This window comes from Mytilus trossulus, chromosome 14 (genome assembly GCF_036588685.1).
Source record: "Mytilus trossulus isolate FHL-02 chromosome 14, PNRI_Mtr1.1.1.hap1, whole genome shotgun sequence".
NCBI classification, from domain to species: domain Eukaryota; kingdom Metazoa; phylum Mollusca; class Bivalvia; order Mytilida; family Mytilidae; genus Mytilus; species Mytilus trossulus.
The window spans coordinates 70539285-70558767 of record NC_086386.1 but is presented as its reverse complement, the minus strand read 5'-3'; the positions used below and the strand labels follow the sequence as shown (position 1 = coordinate 70558767).

The window sequence follows — 19483 nt, the reverse complement described above, 5'->3', positions numbered from 1 at the left end:
CAAATGTCTTCCAAGTAAATCTCCTGTGTATCTTATGTCAAATCTGTGTATCTAAAATCACATATCACATACAAGATCAGTCTAAGCTGTTAACGATGTATACATGTTCTCCTTTTCATAACAAAATAAACCACACGTTTCTTTTCGAATTTAAGATAAGTAACTATATTTTAATTTTGTTATTTGTGGTAAAATATGATCCCGGTACATCTTTTGTTAGTGTGTGTAACAAATCTTGTTATACAATCACTGTATAATTACAGTATATATAATCAGGGATTGAATAGGAAATGAACAGTCATGATAAACATCTCATTTAATTCCTTTTGAGAGTACGTAAAAATCGACCTACAAAACTAAATCAAAACTGTTTTTATCCAAATGTTAAAGAAACTAGTCTAAGATACTAGACTTAGAATACAATTCTGAACTGTTTATACATTTCTGTTTTTTATTAAGAGCTTGTATTTGCTAGAAGTTTAAGGTTGATACTTGCGGGTTTGTTTTCTTTTTCTTCGATTCCCGTGTAGTTGTTTTTTATTTTGTCTTTTCAATGTGCCTTTTTTCACTTAAATCTTTGACCTACACACACATGACTTCTGTATAAATAAATATAAATATATATTTGTATAAAAATGGTTTAATAAATGCATCATCTAAAAGCGTGTTTGAAGAAAACATTGTGTTGTGCTACATATGATATTTAAAACATTTCTGACAGAATAATCGTAAGAAAAAGATATAACGCTGAAACAATTTCGCTGTCTATCAATTAAATAAAACACATATGTTTATACACTAAACAAGTCCGACAGTCCATATGATATCCTTTACTGATCTGAATGTTTGAATCAAAACACAACGACTCTGTATACAACTAACTTTGACATCTTTGGTGAGCTGGTTCTATGCCTCTCCAATAAAATCATGCCAACATGACGTATGATTGTGCCTATAGTAACATATAAAAAACACATTGAAGCATAAACATACACTGAGACCTTGTGATAAATGATTATACTTCCATATTACTGAAACTAATTTTCAGATAATTTATACTCGTCTTAATTCTGCATTATAATCATTTAGAGTCAGAATCGTACTTGTATACTAATACTTGGTAGATTATAGTTTGTTTAAAAAAATTGCTATGGATATTTTATCAGAACCTGATTTTATAGCAACTAATATGTAAATATACAATACAACAATTTTGTTTTATTACTTTGTGATATATATATATATATGTGGACTGACACTCTTCACCTTTTTCACGAAATATTTCTATATTAACCCTTTAGACCTTGAAAATCAATCATCAGTTCAAATGACTGAGTGGTGCTCCTTTAGAATATAGTGGCAATTTCTATACAAAATCGAAACAAAGCAATATGAACTACATGTATTGTATAGTTTAAAATTGATAAAATATAATTATCTGGTCAAGTATGATTTGGAATGGTTCAGACATTACAAAAAAGGCATACAAAGGGCCGAATTCAAGTCTTAAATTGTTTGAGGTTGTATCAGCACTATTTCAGAACTTTTAAGGTCAATTACAAGTCAGCACGGTCAAGGTGCAATTCAAAAAATTATTAGAGGACATTTTAAATTATGTATAATGGTTGAGTACAAATACTGCCAAATCAGACTGTCAGTAGTTAGTAGTTAAAGGAAAAGGGAAACGTGAAACGTATAACAAATACCGCCGCATTCAGTTATTCTTGTTAACTTCAGATAAAACAACTAAAATATCTGACATGTTTTTGTCTGCAATATTATATGCATTGGTTTTTTTGGAGAGGACTGAAAATGAGCTTATTTCCGCAGTTCTGCTTTTGGTTTTGGGTTTTACTTTCAAAATTACTACCGTTTCCAAGGAAACAGTCGAAACGTGAAAAAAACGAAATAAAACCATAACCAATTCATAGAAAACCAACCGTTACAGATACCACCTCCAAACCTACACCCCCGTAACAAAAGTATGAACTGTAGAATTGATTGCCGTTGGAATTTTGTAGACTGCTGCTGTTATCATGGAGATAAGGCTTAAATTGTAATATTGACCCATGTGGGAAAAAACGTTAAAGTTTTCTTTTTACAGTGAAGTGAGGGCATGCTTACCCGGAACATTTACTGTTTTTGCACACCCTGAAAAAGATATTGACAAATCGAAATACATGTACCAGTAAAAAAACAGTCAATGATTATATTATATACAAATGTGTATCTGCGTTTTTTTTTAGTAGAGATGTATATCGAACAGCAACTAACACGATAACAAAGCTAAATTCTAAGTTTATGGAATTACCACAAATAAAATAAAACGCTACTAACTGTGTTCTGATGACTGCAATTGTTCTCACTATATTATACATTATCGGTCAAAAGCATTATATATTTTCTCAACACATTTTTACAGAAAATGATAGAGAAAATGAACAAAATTTGAATACTGTACACTCAGCAATTCGCGAGTTTTTGATAAATGCGGATATTGCAACTGGGAAAGCGTTGCAAATATAAGAACATGCATTCTTATATCTGATATATGTACGTATGTTTGTATGAAGATTTTTCTAAAATTTTCATTTTGAAGGTAATATTTAACATGATAAATACGTGCAATAATTTCAGATGTCCCCGTAGTATAATATTTTGAGAATCTCCTTTTGTAACTTAACCAAAAAAAAATAATAATAAAGAGTTTCACGTTTTTACCTCTTCCAAAAATGTGGTAATACGAATATTTACTAACTGTATAAGAAATGGACTATCAGCTACACATACTATGTGTATGTTTGTTCAATGTTTTTTTTTGTCATTTTTTGTTTGTACATGTATGTCTGTGATATATGCATGACAAATTGTGACTGCTTGATCCCATTTATTGTCATATTGACCTTTTATACCCGTCGGATGATTAGCTTAAACCATGGCAAATGTCTGTGCCAAGTCAGGAATATGACATTTGGTTTCCACTCGTTCAGATAATTAATATCGTTTGATTTTGTCAGATTGTATGTACTTCCGCTTTTTGAATTTAACTTTAAGTTCGGTATTCCTTTATATTTTTTATGCAATCTTTACTTTACCTACAGTATCTTCTTCACATAAAAGACATGTTGAATACAATGATGATAAATAATCATAGTAAAAAGTTTGACATCAATACCAGTAGTCCTAATGTTTTAACACATAATTAATTTCTTAGGTAACCTTTTCCCCTTTTGAATGTTATATAACGTTTATGGGGAGATGGTAGTCAATCAAATTCACCAATAATATTTTGAAATGAATTCACTTTAAATAAATCACCTACCAAATAATAGCAAAATTCGTTTAAGGTCAACCTCGCCTAATTAAATTGAAACATATATCTCTTAATTTGTGAATTGATCAATGGAAAATTCGAAAAACGTACATTAGAAATCCGGACTCGTTATTAATTGCATGCGTCTGAAGCGCTTTTCTGGTGTTATCTCGATTCAGGATGCATTACAAAAATAGGACAATGAATATAAATGTATATGAACAAAAATGGAAATCAAGATAAGAGTCAAAAATATACAAACCGTAGGTCAAATGAAGACACAGAAAAGGGGAAAGGTTGATGCATTAAAAGGCTAGGAGTACCATGTCGACGTCAATGTTGATATTCCATTTGTAGTTTATACTCCTTTTTCTGTTTATTTATATACATGCTTTTACAAGCAATAATCTGCCCCTTCCTATCAAATCATTACTTGATAATTCACATTGTACACTAACGTATTATACAACAAATCTCTAGGTCTTCAGGAAACAAGACATATTGCCTTTAAAAATAACTGTTTAAGTCAGGAACAACTGGCCTTAATTAGTCTTGTATGTGGTATTCATTTAAGGTCATTTATATGTTTCAGAGTATAGCGTGACGACTATTTTCACTGAACTACTACACATTTTTGTTTTGGGGTCAGCTGAAGCCCGTCTCCGGGTGCAGGATTTTCTTGAAGTGTTGAACACACATTGGTGTCCTTAAACTTTTTCTGCTCTTTGATCGTGTTGTTTTGTCTTTGACGCATTCCCAATTTTCGTTCTCAATTTTATTTTAACATGACCATAGTTTTTTTCTTCTCAAGGACATCTTATTGATGAGAGAAGTGGTATTGTTTTTATTTTTTTACTTTTAAATATACATGTCGGATGACCCCATGATTGTGATATAAAAACAATGTTTGTTACTTACATAACTTTACCTGGACCGCTAAAATATGAGATAGGAAACATGTTAGCTAAGGAAACATTTTAGAACAATTTCAAAGTATAATTTTTTACTAATAATCTTAATCGTCTAAAATTAATTCTGAAATGTGTGCTCGAACAACAGATGAAAAATGTGAGCTTGATAATTAAACTGCAATGCTGCATACAACATGTACAAATAATGCTTTCACAATTCAAAGTGTGAAATCATATTCTGTCGCAAATTATGCAAAATAAAAAATGGCAAATATTTCAGAAAAACAGTAGTACAATAACGTTTAAAATGAAATATGCGTATTGAGCATGCTTAGGTTCAATGCAGATATGAGCGCGAAAAAAGAATATATTATAAAAAAAAAAAAAAAAAAATTAATGACTATTCTTAATAATTATTTATATTGTTTAAATAAGTTATATAAATACTGAACAATTAATCTGTATCGTCACGGGATCAATAGCTGTTATTTTGAGAATGTTAAAAGAATAGTGCCTAATTTATTTCTAATTGCATACAAACATAACGTTTCACAATTATATGAACAATAATGTCACTTTTAAAGACTATTTAATTTTCCTAGCTATTTGTAATAACGTATTATCATGCGATTAGCGTGATGATGTCCGTAGCAATCATCATGGTCTCACCCTTCGAAATTCGAAACTAACTAAAAGCACGAATGTTCTCTTTTGAAAATCTATAAAATAAACAAACTATCTTTTTGGTTCCATTCTTTGGGAAAGGAGCGCCCAAAAGTTGAAACTATTTTTTAGAAAGTATAAATATCAACGTAATCAAGAAAATAATTTATTTGTAGGAAAACGCTTTGCAGTTTTCTGGAACAATGTTTGTTTTATGCATTGCATATGCATACTGTACATGTATGAATGAATCGTATTGGCACAATACATCTATTTCAGATTTTACGATCACCCAATGTTTCATTAATATTAGGCGATCTTTCCGAAAAATTTATTTCTATATAGGATACGAAATTTCTTTGCATCTTTGGAGTGTAGATGGATAAGCGTTTATAGTTGCTATAATTTGACACTTATTATTTATTAGCGAAAGACAAACGCTGTATTGGCATGGGAATGATTAACTTTCTCTTTGATTATTATGCAGATGTAGCTGAGAGATTACATCTAATCGCTATATGAACAAGTCCGAACGGCTCTCGTCCTTTAAAACACCTCGGTTTTCTAAACAGACAATGCAATCAGAAAGTCTGTCCATTCCTTTATTACATTTAACTCATACATTATATATTTTATTTTATCTATCATTTTAGTTTCTCACATAATGGATTGTCGCTGAAACATACTATAAGATATTGGGTCACTAAAATTTCATCAATATACCATTGTTTTCAAATAATTAACTCTGTTTGTCATGGACTTAAGTATTCCACCAAGCATAACCAATTTAACACTTCAACTTTTCAGTTATGTATGTTATTAAACCCTCCTCACAATGTTTAAATAATCAAGAAGAATTATAACATACCCATACGCGGTACTTGTTCCAGGCTCGTTACTATAAAATAAAATCACAAACTTTTTTATTAATATTTTTTTTTAGGAATCACACTACTAACACTTAAATTATAGAGCCGCATTTTATGATGTTTTGTGTGTGTTTTTTTCCTTTTTAGAAATGTGACCAGAATAACGTTTCAATGCAATTCTAATAGAAAGTGTCAGAACAAGACATAACCACACCACTTTATCAATGAGGTTATAAAGCGTTTTATGTAAGGCCCAAATAACACTACCATTTCAACTAGGGCTAATGATTATTTCTTTTACATATTCTATCTTCAGTGTCTTTAATCAATTAATTTTGACCATGGTGTTGTCTCTTTTTCTTGCACTATTGATCTTAATTTTAATTTTCGATTGCCTCGAGCTCCTTGATGTCCTAATCTATAATCTCTATGGTGAGAGTGTGATTTTTGCTTTTTATTTTTATCTTTCGAAAGTACTGTCAGTTTTTAACATTTTCCTCTTTAAACGAATTTAAAGAAAGAGAACAGACACGAAAGAACATAGAACAGTTTTACAGTAATATAAACATTTTCTAAATATTTTTTTTACGTCAAACGCATGTAAAATAAACATAACTGAAAGATAAAAGATATCATCAAATATACTTGAAAGGGGTGTAACCGAGGTATTGAACAACTAGTTTTAACAGAAAAGTTTGATTTTTTACCAGAATTGTCTTTGTATTGAAATCAAATCATGTTGTCATATATTAAATCACTCTTTCTTCTCTCATGTCAAATAATGTCTAATAAAATTACTATAAATGTTATAGAAATTACCTCCTGTACAACTAAAGCAGGACAATTAAAATTACTATCAAGAACACACAAATTGACAATTTGAAAGCCAGCGAATGTATAAACTGGTAAGACACTATATGACCAATAGGAAACCTCAACAGAATAACCAAATTGAGCTAAGGTCAACTTTGCTATAAGACATTATACAAAATATCATATAAGATATTAACTTAAACATACTAGCTTACTTTGAAATTGTTTGATTGCCGATTAAAATCACAATAATGTATTTAGTAAATTTACCTTTTTTGGCAGACCAGTCCAAATGCTGTATTACTTATTCGTTTATTTCAAGTTAAATATCAAGTAGACATATTAGCTTACTTTCATACATTTTATGCACACACCTACGATTCCATTTCCACAAAACAGTCTTATTCTCGTATTCTAATGTATAAAGTAAAATATAAAAAAAAATTAATATCAGAAAACTATAATTGACACTTACAAATACCTCGGTAAAGTATAGCAGGTATAAATAACGCTTACACTTATCTATACCTTTTCTGTGTCGCAAACAGTTAAACTCGACGACTTTAAATATAATTGTTTTCTATTATCGTTCATTTTAGTAAAATATACATTTGTACTCACGTTGAAACTTTTTCTGTCCTGTAACAAAATAATAAAGAAAATATAAAATAACAATACAGTACAATATAAAATAGATTAAAAGTGTGTGTTATATGGCGTATAAAATTGTAATCCTGGTACTTATGATAACTATATGTATTTGTTGTCAAATGTCAGTAACAATTTTTTGTTAAAAAAAAATTAATAATACGTTGCATTTAATTGACTTTAAAATCTCAACAAAATGCAACTATACAACAACCTTATCGTGTTTAGTTGACTTCAATATTATAAACTTTGGGAGCCACTATCAATTAATTTAATGTATGGAAATTAAAAGGGTTCAAATATCTGTATTCATCTGTTTGTGTCAAAACATTTGAAAATGTTAGTAACCACAAATGCTTTTGTCTTAATATCACTGTAACGTCAACGAACTCTTATCATAAAAGTCACATGCTTAATGTGCCATGATTATTTTTGTTTCTTACCTGCACCAAGCGCATACATATTTGTACCTCTTTTGCATTGCTTCCGGCCTGAAATATGATTAATCAACGTGTAATTTCCATTTTTGAAACCTCATACAAGGTAATTGTACTCTTCAAAGATATATGAAAAGAAGGTTTATCACTATATATTGAATCGAAAATACCCAATAACTGGTATCATCACTTATTAATCAATAATATTACAATTGTGTAAACAGAGATTTTAAAATTTTGCGATTATATTCTATGGTTTCAATATGAAAAATTAATAAGATGTGGTATGATTGCCAATGAGAAAAAATCACCACAAGAGACTAAAATGACACAGCCATTTAAAAACTAAAGGTCATCGTACGGTCTTCAACAATTAGTAAAACCCATACCGCATAGGCAGCAATAAAGGCTTCGAAATGACAATTGAAACAAGGAATCTAGCGGCTTAATTGTTGTACATAATAATGAACGAAAAACAAAAGTAATATAACAGTTGTTTACTTCAGGAGACTGACAACTTTGAGTATTGTATCTGTCTTTCAACAAAGACAACGAAAAAATGTTGATCACAATGTGTCTGTTACATTCTTGATTTATTGGGTTTCTGTTTGAATGAGGTATGCGTTGCTTCTAAACTTGGAATAGTAAACTGACTGACTGTCAGTATATCATGTCGGTTGATTGTATGATGGTGATTGTTCAAAATTTTACAACACCTTTTATATACTGGCACCGTACAACTTTCGTTTGAACATTCTATCGAAAATATAAAAGCAAAGTGAATTATAATTATAAAAAAACGTTCGTTTAAAACATGAAATAGTTAGGAAAAGATTGTATAAAAGTGGGAAACGAAGCAATAAAACAAAGGTGAAAATATCCCTTCATATAGAAATATGTATCAAATGCGTTGGATGACCTATGTACCCACCTTCAAATCAGAATAATCTTTCCTTTCTTTTATTATACCTGTATATATGTCGATCAACAAATGCGAAACTTCATAGTCATTATTTTATGTATACAAGTATATAAAATGAAAAAAAAATGTTAAGGTTTATAAATAGATTCTATATAGAGTATAGTATCTTGTTGTACTGGAAAATGGAACAATACGATTATCGTTTAAATAATAAAAGCTCAGACCTGCCTAAGTTCTACGCAGGAGATGAATTATTCTCATGATCGGTCTGCAACAGACAGACTTGTCCCTGGAACTTTAAACGCCAAACAAAGTCGAAGTTGAAGAGCATTGAGAACTTGACGTTCCGAAAGGTTTTGCAAAATACAGCTTCTAGTAGAACATCCTTAGAATTTCAAAATTGTCACGTTTTGTAAAAAGTTAACTTATAATTATGACTATATAAATGATAATTCATGTGACTGGTGATAGAATACTTCTCCTTTACCTTAAACATCCTAATTTGTCACAGTAGTGTAAAAACAAAATTACACATCATCTGGATGAATGTAAAATATTGTTTTGTTGAAATTGCAAAGTATGCCAACAGAAAATAGAAACCAATAGGAGTAAATATACGGTTGTAAACTAACGAAACCTTGAAATAGTGTCTAGACAGGTAAAAAATATGTAAAACAAAAAATCCCGAAAGTCATTCCGTTATTGACAATTTCCTGGACCTAAAAATACACTCGGCATTGATAAACACTATAACTATGGTAAAAGTTAATTTGATTTGACGTTACTCTGTCCCAACCCTGTCGGATTTAGTTGACTATGTAATTGACCTATCCGTAACTTGAGAAAAATAAAAGATTTGAAGAAAACCAATTAATACATTGTCATGAAGTTATCATATTATACTCCCAAACGTCTTAAAAATAAAAAAAAAGATATGGTTTTCTATGCACATCCTCCCTAATTGATAAACATCTAGAAAGTCAAAGTTATTTTGCAACCCCATGCTGTCTTTTTGTTATCAAAACAATTTTATGTTTGTCACAACCTCTGATGATAACCTGTAACGCCAGAATGTTGAACTGTCAGTTTATGTCTGTTTTCTTGTATTTGTGTATGCGTTTGACGTTGTTTAATCTTTGTGCTCAATGGATGTTTTATATTTCTTTATTCCTGATTTTGGATCTCGATAGTTTAATTGATTCGGGGTACTAACATGTACCTTTCTAAATAATTTATGAATATAATTACCTGGCATGCTGTTGTTTGTCTTTGTTTACCCTGAACGTTTTACCTTTCCTAAAAAAAAAATCACTGCATAATATTCTGGACTTAAGTTGAATAAACACACATCAAAATAATTATTTTCATTCATAAATTTTTTGTTAATGTACAGGAGACAAGTTCTAGTTAAGTTCATTTATTAATATTTTTAAAATTCAGTATGTCACACCTCGGAAGTTTACAACCGTTTGGGGATGATAAAAAAAAGCTATACCTGTGTAGGATGCCACGCAAATTTAATTGACAGTGACATTATACGTCACATATACAAATTAGAGTGAATACAATTTAAAACAAAATGATTATGTACACCAGGAGACCAAAAATCAACAAGAAAACATTTTTTTTTCTCATAATGTGTCAGATTGGCTTTTCTCACTTAATTGTCACGTCGAAAGCTCCAAGATAATCAGAAGAAAGCTGCAGTTGTATAATTATTTATATATGTGAGAACTTATATGACTACTAAAATATAATAAGAATCTTAAAACCCAGGTTGTTAAAGATTACTATATGTGAAAATGGAACACTAGTGACAGATAGATTAGTTATCACACATTGGTGGTAACGCATTTAGTTACTCAGCTGACAATTCGATAAATATCAGTCCAACATAAGAGGAACCAACAAAGTACTAGAAAAATTAAAACGGTGTTTTCAAAAGCTTATGCTTCACTAGCGTGTTCTTAATGTACATTAAAAAGGAACGCTGAAACACGAACATGTTGAAAAGCTATATGCGCAATAAGAACACCGATTATTAAAATTCATCAATTCTAACTCTGCGTTATGATGTTGAAACCTTAACATTTTGTTTTAAAAAGACGAAAGCTTTTTTTTTAATGTAATCATAAGTGTACTTAATGAATATGTACAACTGTTATCTGACAGCCATGGTCGATATCCTGTTAACGTCAACTCGTCAGTGTGTTACTGTTTTCTTATTTCAACAAGAACACAAGTTTGAAAATTGTTAAACCAATATATTTATAAAAGGCATTGTTCGCACCAAAATCACCTTTCTTCTTATACATAAAGAACTTACTGAAGTTTTAACTCTCCAAATAGGGTGTCTATTTCTGTCCCTGACGACTTTCGGTTTCTGTATGACACATAAGGCCCATCGAGAATCTGCTTACATTCTCTCTTATCAATATCAGTTTTAATTTGTTTCAGCTTTTGTAACAAAGATACATCTTCTGTTGTGTCCATATCTTTGACATTTATTTGCCACTGTTGACATTTCCCTAACAGTTCCTTATTAAATTGTGTTAAAACCGACATACTTTGTAATGCTTTTTGCTCCCCATCCTGTACTAGCTTAACCAAACTTTCTACTTTTTTATCAATTAGTTTTTTCCAGTTATTCCCTTCCTCAGTTATGGATTTGATGACAGCTTTAATTTCCTCACGGTAGGCTTTTGTATTTTCCTCAATTTTGCTAAGGTTCAAATTGGAGGTTTCCTCTTTTGATTTAATTTTCTCAACTAGGTCAGACCTTAGTTTCTCAGTTGATTCAGCCAGGTCTGTCATTAAATGGCGACTGTGTTTTTTTACGGAACATATTTTGCACACAGGAGTATCACAATCATGACAGTAGAATAAGAAACTGTCTTTGTGTTCTGTACAAAGAAGCTTTTCTTCCCGATTCATGTTTGGTCCGCTTGAAAACGTGTGGTTTTGACAAGACTTCGTGCGTAAATGAGATAGTTTACAGCTTCCGCAAAATAACTGATCACACTGCTGGCAGTACTTTTCACCCGGACCAGCACAACATATTTCACAAGTCGAGGCTGCAGATTGGGCCATTTTGAATATGTAAAGATAGTAAAGTCACCTGTGGCTAGTTCATTTATCTGTCAGGCGTTGTCAGGAACAAGAGTCCAGCAATAAAAAATAAAGAATATGTTACATCTAAAAATAGAAATTATCGTATTACGATATACTTAATTTTTTTATTTACTCGATCATGTAGTTGATATTTAAAAACAATTGACTTAGCTGTTTATAAAATGCTTTATTGATGCGACTCATTCAAAGTTTAATCAATGTACGGAAATAAAAATGTTAACAGTGAGAACTACTTCATAATAAATTACGTCAATGTCTACCAAATTTTACCAGGTTAACTATTGTTTATTTGCGTGTTATTCAATTGAGTTTTCCGGTTGAGTTAGTCAATAATTCATTCTCAACTGTTTCTCTGTTATGATTAGAAAGTTTTGTAATAAATAATTGAGCATAGACTACCACAACTGTTTATATAACCTTACCTGTGATGACTAGAATAAAGATGCATGTCACATGTTAAACTATGTTATCTGTATGTATTAAATCCACACACGTATATTGATATTTGTATAAAGCTCGTATACTATTGATCGCTGAAGAAGTCGGTGATATTGTAGGATGCGGTTTTTTTCTCACACAGTGAACTTATTTTGATTATAAGCCTGTTGTCTTGATTATCATTAAATGAATAAAGGCAGTATATAATATAGTTGTGTATCATATGATAATTAATAATGATTACAAACGTAGTGGTTTCGTTTCTAAACGCGAATGTGTGTATTACTTGTCTGTATGGTTTGGTTGGATGATGAATACATTTTTGTAAGGTTTTCAACGACGACATAGTATTTATAACATTTATATATATATGCATTTTATGTATTGAATAAGTTAAACATGTTTAAAGATTCATAGGTCATTAAGAGAAAAAAAAATCAGCAACAACAAAATACATATTACTACATTTGCATCACAAAATTAAAATCAAATAAGCCTCTTATTTTGGTTTACAAATTACTTTTCTCGATTCTTTTGAAGTTCAAAGGAGCCTTTGAATTATATTATGAAAAGATAATTGAGATTTAAATATCAGTAAACTAGTAATTGACACTTATTCAATGAATAGTTTGGAGACAACAGAAGAAAACAAAAAATGTACTGCTAACATCAGCTTTTAATACAACATTGTATGTCACATGCCAAAACACGTACTTACAAATGCTGACCTCGTTCGAAAATAGTTAGTGTTATGGCCTTGACAAATATTTAAAAAAATAACTAGGTTTTCTTGCTAAACATTATCAAAATTTGCCTTGAAAAAAAAAGTTTTTTACCGCCATAAATTTGTATGGTATTTATAAGTTGTAGAAATGGTATAGTACATAGTGACTTTGTTCTAATTTTTTAATATTATGATTTTTTTTTAAATCGATCCATAAAAGCTCTGTGTATGTAATACTTATAGATTTGAAGGAAGGGGTAAATTATTGCAAAGACACACGTACGTGACTAATTTTATCCATTTTATTTTTGACATATAATCAGTCTTTTACTCATTTTTCGTTTACATCAGTAATTTGTTGTAATTGAAGGAATAGTTGTTCAACAAGGAATCTGACCAATACTAAACAGTTTAATTTCTAGAGAGCTTTGTGTATGGAAAGAATCAACTGTTAAGTTGTCAAAGAATCAGATTATTTGTTTTTTTAAATCGCCCAATGATTCTAATTGAGAGCCTGTAAAATGTTAATTTCCACAAATATGTGAAGATGTGTGCTTCAGTAAAATCATTTGTTTCAATTATGTTCTCAATAAACGTAACTCTTATTGGACTTCGCCTAAAAAAAAATTAAAAAAAATAATAATTTCAAAATACCGGTATTTTGAATTGTCACTATATCACAACCCAACATATAGATATTTTAAGTTTAAACGCTCAATGTAAACGTTGCTTTAAAAGTGTTTTTGTTTTTGTTATGACCCATACAAAGTGCTCGAACAGCATTCTTGTGTCATATCCGAGTTTATAATTTTCTATTTTTTTTGGCCGAAAGTTACCAAAGGAACCTTAATCTAAATAAATCTTACAAAGACAGTTATAATTGTCCTTTTTTAGATATGGATATTTCAGTTGCACACGAAAACCTATACACTAGAATTTGTAACAAAACCAGCGATTTATATATTTGTTCCTGTTGCCTTTCTTGAAGGTTATGTACCTATGGCACCTTCCTACTTATTTGTGTAATAATCTAAAAGAAATTTAATGGAAATATTGTCTTAAGAAAAAACGTTTGTACAATACGATACATCTTCTTTAAGTTTGCTTGCAGTGAGCAAACGAGACATCAGAAGGCCACCTTTCTTATCTATCATAAAATTCTTCAAAAGAACCTTTTCATATATTTTTCTTAACAAATAAAACCTTAATATGCTTACATTTTTAATGCGAACTCATTGTATTCATAATATTAATATTTATAATATTATTCAGAGAAATTGATAGTATAACAAAAAGAAGATGTGGTATGATTGCCAATGAAACAACTGTCCACAAGATACCAAAATGACACTGACATTAACAACTATAGGTCACCGTACGGTCTTCAACAATGAGCAAAGCCCATATCGCATAGTCAGATATAAAAGGCCCCGATAAGACAATGTAAAACAATTCAAACGATAAAAATAACGGCCTTATTATATGAAAAAATGAAAGAAAAACAAATATGTAACACACAAACAAACTACAACCACTGAATTACAAGCTCCTGACTTGGGACAGGCACATACATAAATATTGTGGCAGGGTTTAACATGTTAGCGGGATCCCAACCCTCCCCCTAACCTGAGACAGTCGTATAACAGTACAACATAAGAACGAACTATATCAATCGTCATTTTCATTTAATGGGATAATGCTTAATATACTTTAAAAAAACAAATGTAACACCTTGATTTGTTTCCAAGGTGTGTGCTATGCACGCGATAAAATGTGTAGAATTAATTATGTTAAGTATATTGACACTGAATGATCAATTAGTACGTTGCTCCCTCGCTTTGCATTTCCCACTTTAATAGATAATATCAGATGTAAACTGATTTTATATATAAATCGATAACTAGATGTCAGTAACTTTAAAAAAAAACAAGAAGACATAAATTAATAAACAAGCATAAACAATTAAAAAAAACCATTTTAATATTTAATTGTATACAATAATATTCTGTTTGAGGAGGGATTGTCAATAACCTGTTCAGTTTATATTCGACTTATGATTTTAAAATATTTTTTTTGTATTTTCACCTCTCTTTAACAGTTTTTCGCTGTCATCACTCACTTTTATTTAATATAAAGCAATCTAGTAAATCAAACGCAAAACAAGAATTGTATTGTACAGACTTTTTCAAAGACACATCTTCCCACCTGAGACAAAATTACCTAGACGTTAGCAATTATGACCTGGCTTACATTTGCATGCAATTTTATCAACCTATATTTGAATCGATCTTTAAAAGACTACTTCGCGTTTATATTTTGCACGAGCAAGATAGATCTTATCAAATTAAGAATGTGTACAATACCTCTATAAGATTATTACATCTTCAATAATATAATATATTTATGAAATACAATCAGAACCGTTCTGACCAAAATATCTTACCTTCCGTTGAAAAATCGCGCACAGATAGGTTACATATTCACTATGTATTTTTTAGTTGCGGGCTGCAGAATGTGGATTATTTCTAAAACACTTCTTTCTATGAAATTTGTCTAAGATCTATATAGTTTCTTCTTAAATAGTTTTATTTCGATTACTTAAGATAGTGCCATTGCTTTGTTCATTTTTTTCGAATTTACTGGACTAATTGATAAATAATTTCTCCTATCTTCTTATTTCGAAACTTTATCGTGCACTTTGTTTGATATTTTATATTTGCTTTTGGTATATATATTATACCGCGACCCTTTGCGAAATAACACATATTTTCGTCAAAAAAATTGAAATGACGCAATATTTCGCAAACCGAAGATGAAACGTCCAGTAATGAAGATGTAAGTTTTAGCACTGATGCCGTAAAGTCTAGCTCCAAAGATTTGAAATTAAAAAGTCTAACACTAAGAGGTTAAATTATAGTGCTGAAGATGTAGAGTATAGCGCTAAATGCACATGTAAGTGTAAAGATGAAGCGTTAATGATTCCAAGTCTAGCGTTAAAAATATAAGTTCTAGTACAGAAGATTTCAGGTCAAGCGCTGAAAATTTTAAGTCCATGCCAGTGCTAGAAATCTAATTTCTTACACTGACAATTTCAAGTCAAGCGCCTAGGATGTAAAGTCCAGCAGTGAGGATGATAATTCCTGCGCTCTAGATGTAAAATATTCAGCTGTATACTTTCCATAATTAGCGCTGCACTTTACATCATCGGCGCTTGTCATTGCTGCCATAATAGTATTTTAAATCCATATCACTAATTGTGTCGGCTAGGATCGTGGTTTTTCGACTGATTTGATCTCTTTTGTCGGGTGTGACCACCTTTTTTTTCGAGTGAATATGATAAAAAGAAAATTAAACAAACAGATGTCCTTTATGGTAAAACGTAAATACAGATGCTAGAACCTTACATACAGGATCATAGAAGTAAAATTAATATTTTTGATAGAATATATCATCATCCTAAATTATTTTGTTCTAAAACTTCAATGGTGCAGTATTGTAAAATATAGATGAAAGCCATTGTATATACCAATGCAAATGTCAAAAGAAATGTGCACATGGAATGTGTGTATACTTTTTGCATTGAAAAGGACATTTTGGAGATTAAAGTATGTTGCTGTATTTTTCGAGAGCAGTCCTGTGTTTTTTTCGAGTGTTTTATCAAGTAAAAAACAATTCTTAAGGCTTAAAATGTAATACGTCTAGTCATGCTCATTGTCATTGTCACATAAAATACTAGCATAAAAAATCCATCCAGGTTTTGTCTGAACATTAAATTTCAATTTAACCATGGAAACACAAGAACAAGTACATGTAGTAATGCTTCTACAATCATTACATATGTTACTGTTTTTATCATTGAAACGGTAAGTTTAAACTGAACAACGCGTAAATGCCTGAAGTTAACGCAAGGAAAAATGTCAGAAACTTTTTTTTAGTTGTTCAGTCCATGTTCAGTATACCAACTGTCGCGACCGATTAGGTACTGGTTTAGGTAATTAAGAAAAAACGCCTAGTGTTAAATCAAGTACTATTAAGTCCATTTTAGTACACGTCAGTTCATCGATAGAATCGATGTCCACTACTTTTCAGTGCATTTAAATAACATGAGGACTGCTTCCCTTTGATTAGCAGAGGAATCGAAATTATCAAAAAAAAAACGCAAAAAGATAATAAATAACATTAAATAATAACGAGACATAATCGGCAACTGGACTGTAGATACACGTCTTTAACAAATTGTTAACATGCGTTTATATATGTTCCATAATAGATAAAAGATAGCATGAATAATAACTGTATAAATAGTTGTATGGAAATAGCAATAACTAAGGATTTGTATATATACTAGTGATACTATATAAATTATCGCAGTAACCAAGAATGTATAACTAACTAATATACGTCCTTGCAATGACCAAATAAAATTCTAATAATTATTCTTGAACAGTTTAATGGCTAAGCAAATATAGAATATTGACCACTTTAGTACTATCAAAATACCCGTACTTCAGGTTAATGCTCTTATAATATATTAGTTTCGGGAGTATGTGTCCGAACGTGAATATCTCTATGTTCATTACTTAAGGAATATTTATTTAAAACACAGTTTTCACTATTCTGCTATTTGGTCGGATTGTTGTCTCTTTGACATATTCCCCATTTCAATTTTCAATCTTAATTTTTACAGAGTTTGTTTTAGGAATATTTATTTAAAACACAATTTTCACTATTTTGCTCTTTGGTCAGGTTTTCGTCTCTTTGACATAATCCCAATTTCAATTCTCAATTTTATTTTATAGATATAATGCTTTTCATGAACTTGTTTATATAATTTGAATGTTTTGCTGGTTAATCTATATAAAATAATGTATTTTCAATACTTGTTGATTTTTTAATTTGCTCGGAAAGCAACAACTATGATACACAGAAGAAATGGAAGTAACACTAAACTCCGAAATATATAAATGAGCTAAATTGAAAAAAAATATACAAGACTAACAAAGACCAGAGGCTCTTGACTTCGGACATATGCAACAAATGTGGCGGGGTTAAACAAGTTTTGTAAGATCTCAACCCTCCCCATATACCTCTAGCCAGTATAGAATACACAAACACACAGCAATACGCACAGTTATTAGAACTATTTCTGATTGTGTAGCCTCCCTTATTTCAACTACAGTTGTTCATGTTGTAATACCACTAGCCGTAGTACATTTAACGTAAAGAAAAGATTCATTTCAGGTCAACTATACAAAGGCCAAAACAGCTGACCATCAGTATTTGATTTGATACATGTTTTTCACCCTTTGTAATGTTTTAATATTGTTATTTGCATTTATTTTTTAATGATTCTGCTGAAATTATTATTCTTCAATACAATGTATTTGGTTGCAGTATTGTTGGGATTTTCTAAATGCCAAATGAATGAAAATATTCAAAGAACACAATTCTAGTTCCCAATGTTTATCTGAATGATACTTCCACTTTACAATTGAGTTTAAACCAAACTTATATTGCACTTAGCAGGTTACAGCTACTACAACATGTAGAAGTAGAAAAACAAAAGATCCCTGTTAAACATAACATGACAAAAACCAAGGATATTATATCATAATACGAATAAATGAGACATAAGAACGACACGTATATTCTTATCACCGGCATACATTGAAACATATCGAGTTAGAAGTTGTAATATTCTTATTGCAAGCACATATTATGTGCTCATTTAAGATTTTTACATGACATGAAAATAAAATAACGAGTGACTCGCAGGAAATGCTTACCAGTTTGAAAAATTATAGCCATCAATTGTTGGTGAGGGAAGGTGTATGTCGGTATTGGTAAACCCAATTTTAAGTTTGTCATGTTAAGAACCCATATGTTACCTCAAGTTTTTAAAATGTTTTATCGATACACCAAATGATCAAAAGTGCTTGATATATATGTGTATGACTCGGATATTTTTTTTCTGTAATGGAATGCAGAGTTGGCATCCGACAATTGTCACATTCAAGGAAATCTTTTTTTCAACCCTTTTTCGTTTGCAACCGGGATTGAAGTACTTTGATTTGGTGGAAATACAACATAATATGATATCACGCTATATACAGTACAATTTACAGAACTGTCCGGTTTTTATCGATTAATAACACACTATTTCTATTTCCCTTACCAAAAAATAAGCCCTGCGGCAAACATTTGCAGCAAACTTGCCGCAACCATTTTACCATGCAAATAAAAAATTGTAAAAATAAGTTTGTACACAGGAAAACAATTTGAATTGTTAACTTCCAGTGAGGGTTATTGTCTTATTTGCTATGAAATGTAATGTGATTTTTTTCGTAGTACTGAACATGATAAGACTTTACTTATGAAAGTATTTTTTTTTAATTTGAAATAAAGAAAAATAATGAAACAAATGAAAGTTTAACAAAGACTAAAAGGAAAAAACCATAATGTTTTATAACAACAAGATCTTCATAAAAATGAAATTATCGTTTTTTTAAACGTCCTAAATCGGTAAACCAACATGGACAATTGTCAGTTTTTTATAGCTGACTTTGCAGTATGCGCTCTGCTTATTGGTAAATCCTTGACTGTGACCTATAGT

General features: G+C 30.4%; 1 protein-coding gene across 1 annotated transcript; it reads right to left on the bottom strand.

Moving 5' to 3' along the window:
* Positions 1-662: 662 nt before the first annotated feature.
* LOC134696674 (tripartite motif-containing protein 46-like) lies at positions 663-11766 on the bottom strand. Its single transcript, XM_063558595.1, has 8 exons — positions 10903-11766; positions 9825-9872; positions 7661-7708; positions 7191-7208; positions 5756-5785; positions 4232-4249; positions 2125-2151; positions 663-952 (listed from the first exon to the last, which is right to left on the bottom strand). Exons 1-8 carry the CDS (start codon positions 11664-11666, stop codon positions 907-909), a joined length of 999 nt encoding a protein of 332 aa, XP_063414665.1. The 5' UTR covers positions 11667-11766; the 3' UTR covers positions 663-906.
* Between the last annotated feature and the right edge of the window lie 7717 nt (positions 11767-19483).